This window comes from Olea europaea, unplaced genomic scaffold, assembly GCF_002742605.1.
Source record: "Olea europaea var. sylvestris unplaced genomic scaffold, O_europaea_v1 scaffold807, whole genome shotgun sequence".
Lineage (NCBI taxonomy): Eukaryota > Viridiplantae > Streptophyta > Magnoliopsida > Lamiales > Oleaceae > Olea > Olea europaea.
Genome location: NW_019266506.1, coordinates 260,216 through 269,977, shown reverse-complemented (window position 1 = coordinate 269,977; position 9,762 = coordinate 260,216). Strand labels below are relative to the sequence as shown.

Genomic DNA, 9,762 nt, shown 5'->3' with positions numbered 1-9,762 from the left:
TTTAAACTCCCCCCCCCCCCCCCCCCCTTTTTAACTTTTGTTAGAATAGCCATTTTTGATAGAAATCATCAATTGTACCCTTTAAATTCTTGTGTCCAATGCAATATGTTATTAAGAGGGTGTTTGGTGGGGATTAAAATTAGAGTTTTTAATAAATTGTGAGAGAAATTTTTAAAATGTGTGGTTGAAAAGTTGTGGAATTGATGAAAGATATAGTTAATATTAATTGTTTGACTTTAATTTAGATTAAAAACAGATTTTAATCCGTACCAAACGGGCTTTAAAACTTGCACAACTTTTGGAATAAAAGGAGTAGCTTCTGAAAGAAGCAACCTACCCACACATGCCATTATCACAATAGGCAGTAGCGGAGAAAAAAAAATGCTGGAGATGTTTACCAAGAAATATTGGGACTAAGATTTTAAGAGACTTTTAAGGATGACCCTGTGATGTAGGAACGGTAATTTGGTTAGCCAACTCGGACTGCTCGTGGCTCAGCCTGAAAAAAGCCTGAGCTAGGCAGGCTTGAGGCTTGGGCCGAGCTGGCTCGAAAAAAGAAAGGCAGTAGAGTGCCTTTTTAAAGGTAGTGCAGTTTTAATAATAATAAAAAGAATAGCCAGCTCGGCTCTGGCCAAAAAAAGCTTGTCTTAATTTTACTCAAGCCGAGCTCGAGCATTGCAAGTCACTCGACTCAACTTGATGACATCCGTACTGTGATGTGAGGTGAGATTTTATTCTTGGGTAGAGTGAGTAATTTGAGGAGGAAGGAACTTTATTGGCTCTGAAATTTTATTTTATTTTAATTGGGGGATGTAAAGGCATGTCTATAGAGTATAGAGTTGTCAAATTACTTTCAAAATGGCAATACAAAATTGTAATTTAAAAAATTGTTAGGGTAATATCACTAATTATTTTGAAAAGCAAAAGTGGACATATTTCAAAATGCATCGGGAGAAGTGAACATTTTGGGCAATTTCCTCTATTTTATTTTGGAGTAAAGAAACAAGTTGCTCAAGGAATCATTACTCTGCTCCGTTTCAGCCTGTTGGTTGCCTTCATTTTTCTTAACTGCAGAATGCTATACTTGAGTTGTGCTGAGTAAACGACCTAAAAGTATCCTTGCCTCGTAGGACTTTGGCAAAAGGGCCTTTAAGTGGAGGCACATAATGAAAAAAGGCGTCATCTTTCCAAAGTTCTTGGAAGTGACGCTACGTCACTTTTAAAATCCTAAGTTACCCTTTCCATTATCGTGTTCCTTCCCTTCCACCCTTCACCGTTTCCTTTGCATCACCCTCCCCCCGCCCACCCCACAACTCACCACCCCTTATCAGCTCCCATCAACCCCATTGCTAAAAGTAAGGCCTTTTAAAAGATAAATGCTGACTAATTCTCTTCTCAGTCGATTGCTCGGTACTATTGTTGGTCAACAGCTTAGGCTGGTTTGGATTGCATCTTGATCAATTCCTATAGTGGTTGCTTCCCAACTGCTTGTGGATAGTAGTTCTCTTGATCAGTACTCAGCTCTATTTGATTCCTCCTTTTTAGTTTCTAATGTTCTCATCCCGTCTAGCTCGCTAGCTCAATCTTATCAACAAGCTTAGACAGTTATCCTTTCTTGAACATTCTGTTTATCTGACTATTGCCCATGCTTCACCATCTAAACTTCTGCTAGAGAAAAAATGCTAATGAAAAAGGAGTTGGTAGGATAAAAAGATTAGATCCATTTCTGTTAACACGATAATAACTTTGGTTTTAAATTGCTCATAACTTCACGAGTTTTTTTGGTATTGTTTTGTTTTTCGTTCCTTTTCCTTTTCACAGGAGGCAAGAATAGCCATTGAGCGAATTGTGATTCCAAAAGGAGAACCTGTAGATTTACTTCACCGGTCTTCCAACATTTTGTTGCTTCAGAAGGATCTTATACGTAAATACAAGCTTAAATCAGAAAGAGTTGGTTGTGAGCCGGATATGCGGCTTCGTATTCTTCCTTTTCCGAGTACGGAAAATGAAGACAGTGACACAAGTGGCATTGACGATGCTGCTGAAATCGATGAATTATACAGGACAAATGCTGAAACAAATGGAGCTCCCTTTACTGTTAATAGATTACCTCTCCTTCCTGACTAGGGGAGAGGGTACATTGTGTGTTTTGATTCTTTGAATCTCCCCTTCTTTCTCCATAAAATGTAAAATACAAAAGAAAGCCATATTGTACTACAGTATCCCTTGAAAATTCTGGAAAGAAGTGGGGCTATCAATTAAAAGCTTGAATTAACCAACTCAAGATGGAATTTTCGTCTCTTAATTAAGGGTGAATAACATACACATTAAGCAACGCTCATAACCAAGCAAACGTAGTTCACAGCTGAACAACTTGATTATTTAGTCGGTATTATTTAAATAATGTACCCTTAACCCATTTCGCCATAGAATTCATCTCTATGACAGCATGAAACGCTTTATCGAAACTCCTACATGGGGAACAAAAAATGCAAAATGCCATGGAAGCCATTTTAACTCTGTTGTGCAAACTTGATTCCCTTTTCAATGGAGGATTTCAGCTCCGGCTTGAGAGCTTCCAGGCCTTGCTGCTCGAAGTCAGAAAGCAGACCCAAACCTAAGACTTCCTCCACACCATTCTTCCCAAGTTTCACCTGGTATTGCACACGACGCTGAAATTAGTTGCCGATCGCAAAAGAACAAAATCGGGAACTAGCAGCCTTTCAGAGGAGAGGCAAGAGAGCAGTAAAAATAAAAGGGTAGAGGGTGTTGAACATCCTCAGGGACAATAATTTTACTTTTGGAAAATTTGTTGTAATTTTCAATAATCATCATAAGCTAAGATTCCTCATGAAGTTAAAGAAATGATCATACTCATGGTCAAGTAGCAGCGTGCATGAAGTGGCTTCTCATTGCATCATGAAACTTACTGCCTTTTTTTCCAAAATTCGTTTCAACTGAAGGGTCATACATGCAACATGAAACAGGAAACTTGCCACGAGATTCCAAGTGAAACCTACCATTCTCTGATGTGGACATCCATCGGATCGAGATTTATTTTCTATTGTGAACTCTTATTTATGTTTCTATTATTGGGCTTGTATTATGGGTTGGCCCAAGCCCATTTCATTTTAGGGTTGTTTATTTTCCTCCATATACGTCTTGAAAAGTGAATTAAAACTTGGTGATGAATGAATTAATGAATTGTGGTTTTTCTCCTTCTACTGTTTTCTTCTTCTGCTATCTCTGCATCTGATCTCTTCTGTGCTGAATTGTTTTCTCATTCTCCATTGGGTGCTTCTGTTGGTGCTGTATTAAATTTGGTATCAGAGTCATTCGTTCTCCTTTAACCTATATATTCTCATATTCAAAAGTCATCCCAATCAACTGTTTCCACATAATCCGAACATACACCGCCATCTCCCACAACCCATCCAAAACCTAAATCACTTATACACAAAAATCCTTGGAACAACACAAACAAATTGGCAGCGACCCAGAGAGAGAGAGTTTACTGTCTTTACTGCTTTTTGTTGTCAAGAAGAATTTGGTGTTCTTAAGGTTCTTTGTGTTACTGTTGACCCAAACAAATAAGACCCTAAGGTTCCTATAAGACGACACCAGCTCGATAGCTCAAATCAATCCCTTATTTCCGGTCCATAACTCAACCATTTACCCATTAGTCCAAAAGCCCATCAATAAATCATTAAAGCAAATTACCAACCCACGCCTAACCCAACAAGCACAACCAGCACATAACCCACTCACCTTAAACCAAATATCCCATAAACCTATCTCTCCACAACCCGGCCCATACCCAACTTCTTCACCTTCAAACCATACTCCACTCCCCATCGTCACACCGTGTCAAGGACCGCAGCTTTACTTAGCCCCTTGACACTATCGCAGTCGCAGTTTGCCCAACTTCGGCCGCACATTGTAAATATTACTTCAAGTTTGAGTTGTAATTTTCGTTTCATTGTAATAGTTATTTTAATTGTAAAATAGCTCTGATATTGGTAAAAGATTAGTCTGATTCCTCGTCTTTTAAACGTCTACTCCCGTCACTTGGGTTTTTGTTCAGAATGCTATTATAGGGGGTATTAGTCATTCAAAAATCTTTCAAGCTCACTGGTGTCCGCCCCCTGCACCAGCATTTGTAATTTTCTGCTTTCATCAATTGTAATGTTCAGTTTTCAGCAATCAATGTTCAATTTACTTTCAATGTATTCAAATTCTCAATTGTAAGCTTTCTACAAAATTGCAATCAAATTTTCTTTCGTCCCGACGCGACCGAGAAAAGGCGGAAGGTAGTCTAGCGGTGCCACCAACAAAACCAAAGCCATAAACCAACATAAATCACAATCATCAGCCGCTTAGCTCTTCACGCCCTTCTTATGTTTCAAAACAAAAGAATAAGCCTATAAATATTCAATTCAGTGACTACATATCTAGAATTCAATCTTTCATGGGAGTTGAGATGGAGGGCATCATGGTCTAAATAAAGAACAAACTCTTGGGGCAGCAAATAATGGTGCCAATAGCGTAAAGTCTGTACAACTACATACAATTCCATCATTAAAATACTAAGCCAATTACCAACCCACCCCTAGCCCAGCAAGCACAACCCGGCACATAACCCCAGTCACGTTAAAACAAATATCCCATAAACCTATATCTCCACAACTCGGCCCATAGCCAACTTCTTCACCTTCAAACCATACTCCACTCCCCATCGTCACACTGTGTCGCCACCACCATTCCGCCATCCTCAACATCAACAACCCAAGACCACCGCTTGCTGCATTTGTCACCGTCGGATACTCCATCAGCTTCAATCGAGACACATGGCTCTGTATGCTACTATGCTATCTACTTCGACTTTGCTTAGGCGGGCGAACTTGGCGAACGAATCAGCTCATGGGAGGATCGAAGACTGAGGCAGCCACAAGTCATCCCCGTATTTTGCTACATACGTGGGTTCGATCCTCCAAGGCCAGGGTAGTCTGCTAGAGCTTCGCCTCCATTTGCTTGGTCGTTTGTTCATTCTTTTTGCTGTGTATCCAGCCCCTCCAAATGCAGCATTTCGCTACCACCATTTCCATCAACACACTCCCAATATATAGTCGGACTGCCTCCCAGTAGTCGCCGCTGCCGCTGACAAAACCAAAGCCATAAACCAACATAAATCACAATCATCAGCCACTTAGCTCTTCACACCCTTCTTATGTTTCAAAACAAAATAATAGACCTACAAATATTCAATCCAACGACCATACCTAAAATTCAATTTTTCTGGGAGTTGAGATGATGGAGGGTGTCATGGTCCAAATAAAGAACAAATTCTTTGGGCAGCAAATAATGGCACCAATAGCGTAGAGCCTGTACAACTGCATATAATTCCTTATTATAAGTTGAGTACCGTTTTTTGGCATCATTTAACTTCTCAATGAAATAAGCAACACGGTGGCAATCCTAACGAAGGACTACCTATTCCTACCCCAAAGGCATCATTAAGTCGTCATATCTCCCTTTCATCGATCATGAACATCAAGGTCATAAGATTTGAAAGACTTAAGAAAGAGTACGAAATATGTCCCGATTTTAAGAATATCTTTCTTGATTTGCAAAGTGGACGGTCGTTATTGCGAATAGTTTTCGCCTTGTGGAATGTTTCCTTTTTAGAGCTAATAAATTGTGCATCCCTTGAACTTCAGTGCGGGACTTCATAGTGTGGAAAATTCATGCAGGAGATTTAGCCGATCACTTTGGATGTGATAAGAACATATAGGAAATTAAATGTCAATTCTATTGGCCTAGTTCGAAGAAAGATGTTGCTAAAATAGTTAGTACATGTAACACTTATCAGTTGGCCAAACAAAAGAAGCTATACATATGTCTTCCCGTCCGTAATTGCCTTTAGCAAGATCTCAATATGGATTTTGTGTTGAGACTTCCACGCACCCCGAAGAAGCATGATTCTATTTTGGTGGTAGTCAACCGTTTCTCGAAAGTGGCTAATTTTATCCATTGTAGCAAGACCTAAGATACGTCCAAGGTTGTCACTTTGTACTTTAATGAAATTGTTAAATTGTATAGTCAATCTAAAACCATTGTGTCGAATCGGGATGTTCATTTCACTAATCACTTTTGAAGGCATTGTGACAAAAGGTTGGTGCTAAATTGAAATTTTCTACTTCTTGCCACTCTCAAACTGGTGGTGAACGAAAGTGGTTAATCATAGTCTTCATAATTTATTAAGATGTTTGGTCCAGGAAAATCTTGGAAATTGAGATTTGATTATTCCTACAACTCAAATTGCATATAACAGTTCTATGAATCGATCGTTAGTTATGAGTCCATTTGAAGTTGTTCATGGGTATAAGCCTAGAAAGTCTTTAGATCTCATTCTCATGTCCCCACATGCTAAAGTGTCTGCATCAGTTGAGGCATTTGCACAACATCTTCATAATTTGCATATCAAGATCAATAAACAACTTAAAGTCAGTAATGCATGATATAAACTTCAAGTTGATTTTACGTTATGATCCGAATTAGACCAGAGTAGCGTCCACCTAGAGCCCGAGACCTGCCTTCAAATTGCAAGTCCAGAGTGCTGGTTATTTTAAAATTTTAAAGTTGGTCCAAATGCATATGTTGTTGAACCCCCACAACGCCTTGGATACCACTCTACTTTCAATGTTGAGGATTTAGTTGCTTATAAAGGACATTTCAATCCATCCAATGATCCTCTTTCACCTCCATCTATGGACCTTGATCCTGATTCTCTTGCCACTTCTAACCAAATATCACCTCTTATAGCGCACACAGATAAAATTGATGCTACATTAGATGAATAAATTGTGTTGACTAATGATGGAGAGGTTCAATGCTTCCTTGTTCGTTGAGTTGATCGGCCTGATTCTAGCTGTACATGAATCCCCAGAGAGACACTCTAGCAGCTTGACCCAAATTTATTGGAGCTCAATCTTCATTTGCCCAAATCTCCTTCCACCCACTCAGGGAAAGTTGGTGGGGACACCAAATTCAGACCTCCATTTACAGCTTTTACAGGCATCGATAGAGGCTCGTTCAACCACTTAGTTTATGGTTGAGAGATTGACTAGAGCATCGGAGTTATCTACTCGACGGGTCAAGTTTTTCTCATCTTGAGAGAGTTGATGTGGACATCCATCGAATCAAGGCTTATTTTTAGATTTATTTTTTATTGTGGNGCTGTTGTTGGCGAAGTAAAAGGAGTAAATGCTATGTACAAATTTCTATTTCAAAATTCACCTTCTCATTACGATACCTTTTCCTAAAAGGATAATGTAGAGTATTAAGTTATATAATCAAATTGCTAATATACCAAAGTTTGGCACGAATATACCAATTTGCAATTCGCTAGAGCTCCCAGACCTACACCTAAATAGAATGACTGTACCTTTATTGGTCATGTGACAATAGGAGATGTGGAACTTAAAGGCTTTTATGAGTGGTTATTTGAAATTGACAAACAGCAACCAAATATAAAGATGTGATATTGAAGCCAAAGTCATCTAGATATAGAACATACAGCATTTAGATCTTGTGTGGAAGTAACTATTTGAAAGTGAAGTTTTGGAAAATGTTGGTTAGAAAGTAGGAAAAGTTAAGGGGAAACGTGAAAGCACAGCTCTTACGCCATTGAGAGTGTAGCTGATCCCTTTCCTGCCTTAGCTTCGACAACTTCCGTTCCACCATCTTGTGTTCGTTTCATGAGAGCTTTAATGTCTTCATCAGATAAATTGGCTTTTGGTGTGGCCTAATATCAAATGTCGAAACACAAGTGTCAGTCAATATGAGGCATACACTCATAATTTCCAACATTTCTCCAAGTATAGTACAATAAGCAAAAATGGGAAAATCAACGCAAAGGGAGTACCTGTGAAAATAATGGAAGAATTGTTATGCCTGCATGACCACCAACAACAGGTACATTGACATCTGCAACGAAGAGAAAAAAATATAGGCAATGATCTATATTTTCAACAATGCAAAACAATGTTACAAACTAGCAAGCGCTACTCTATAAGTTCATAAAATGCACGCGTACCTGCCACATTGGCTTTGGCCTTGCCAGCATAGAATGTCTTGGCCCTAACCACATCAAGTGTGGTCACGCCCAACAACTTCTTCTCATCATATACTCCTAGTCCCTTGAGGACCTCAGCTGCAATTGGGACAGTGGAGTTCACAGGGTTGCTAATCATAGTGACTAGTGCCTGAATGAAACATTCAGTCATTAAGTCATGGGTAAATTCCATAATTGAAAATCTATAGATGCAAAGAAAGGCAGGCTCACATTTGGGCAATACTTGCCGATGGCGGTGCAGAGAGATTTGACTATGCCAGCGTTAATGTTGAAAAGGTCATCTCGGGTCATGCCAGGCTTCCTGGGAACACCAGCTGGAATGATGACAACATCAGATCCCTCCAGAGCCTGTTTTAGCTGGTCATCTCCCATGTACCCAGTCACCTGTCCATACAAGCAAATACATGGATAAAGAATGTCAGCAAACAGTGCAAGAGAATAGGTGAGAAACAAACAAGCAAACAATTGAAAGTGCACAGCTTATAATTCCATGGATTGATATGAAGATTAAGTATGATCACGCAGGAATAGAAAGAAAAGATTAACCAAAAATCATTTAAATATCTCTGATCCTAAGCAATCGATCAGTATCCCAAAGAATGCGAGAGAAAATGAGGAAGAGATTTTACATTTGCAATCTTTCTCTTTACATGTTCCAGAACTCTTATTTATAACACGAGTTCAATAATTCTATTTTCAGTTTAATATGAAAAATAAATAAAAAAAGAAATCTTTTCCTAGAAAAAATGGTTCAACTTTATAATTTCCTTGGCCGAAGTTTCTATTACAAATCAAAGCTATCCTTGTTCATAATTTTTTAGTATAATAAGTAGTTGAACTTAAAACCCTACAAAGCTCTACAAAAGAAAACGCCATAAAATAAATCAAGCCACATAAATCTACAGACATTAGGTACACGAACCAACCAGCAGAAAAATGAAGAATGCCCTAAAACCCTTCATAAAATACCGAATTCAAAAATGAAATCAAATCAAAAGGCACCAAAAAGAGCAACAAGTTAAAATAAATATAAACAGGTAGAGATGGAAGCGTAAGGAACCTCAGATCTGGTGTTAATGTGGCTGACGTCAGCGGCGACACCGGGTGTTCCAGCAATGTCGTACAGGGCCAACTTAGAGACGAGCGGGTTCAGCTTCATGAGCAAAGAAAGCGGCTGGCCGATCCCTCCCGCGGCTCCAAGAATGGCGACTTTCCGCTCCGGCACCGACTCGGACGAAAAGCCACGGCGCAATACATACGATGATGACGGAGCAACTGTATAGATCCTCCTGAGAAGGGAGCTCAATATGGCCGCCTTCATTCTGCGCTTCTTTAACTATACTGTAAAATGTGACAGTGTACAGGGAAGGCAAAATTCAACGGATCCAAAATATGAATTGACAGTGTAAAAAGGCCGACGGTGAGGAATTATATTTATGGTTGGTGGGGTCCAGTGGGTGTGTCGAGAACTCCGCCGCTATTTTCCCATGCTCTGTTTGGTGGAAATTTGGGATTCTAATTTAAATCAAAATCAATAAGTAATTTTAACGAGTAAATTTAACCAATAATCACTGAACTTTATACTTAATTACTACTTGCTCACTCATCTTTTACATATTACTGAATGC

The 9,762-nt window shown here is 39.2% G+C and overlaps 2 protein-coding genes across 2 annotated transcripts in view; one reads left to right on the top strand and one right to left on the bottom strand.

Moving 5' to 3' along the window:
- Positions 1-2,279, top strand: part of LOC111391612 (uncharacterized protein ycf45) — a 10,251-nt gene extending 7,972 nt beyond the window's left edge. The window contains exon 9 of the mRNA XM_023016860.1: positions 1,822-2,279. Coding sequence (XP_022872628.1) covers positions 1,822-2,127 — 306 coding nt within the window. The 3' untranslated portion in view covers positions 2,128-2,279. The remainder of the gene's footprint in view (positions 1-1,821) is intronic.
- Positions 2,272-9,560, bottom strand: LOC111391600 (malate dehydrogenase, mitochondrial-like). Its single transcript, XM_023016847.1, has 11 exons — positions 9,195-9,560; positions 8,345-8,518; positions 8,096-8,264; positions 7,925-7,986; positions 7,682-7,804; positions 7,519-7,559; positions 7,370-7,425; positions 6,774-6,843; positions 5,097-5,157; positions 4,608-4,832; positions 2,272-2,672 (listed from the first exon to the last, which is right to left on the bottom strand). The coding sequence occupies exons 1-11, from the start codon at positions 9,453-9,455 to the stop codon at positions 2,514-2,516; spliced, it is 1,401 nt and encodes a 466-aa protein (XP_022872615.1). The 5' UTR covers positions 9,456-9,560; the 3' UTR covers positions 2,272-2,513.
- Positions 9,561-9,762: the final 202 nt, after the last annotated feature.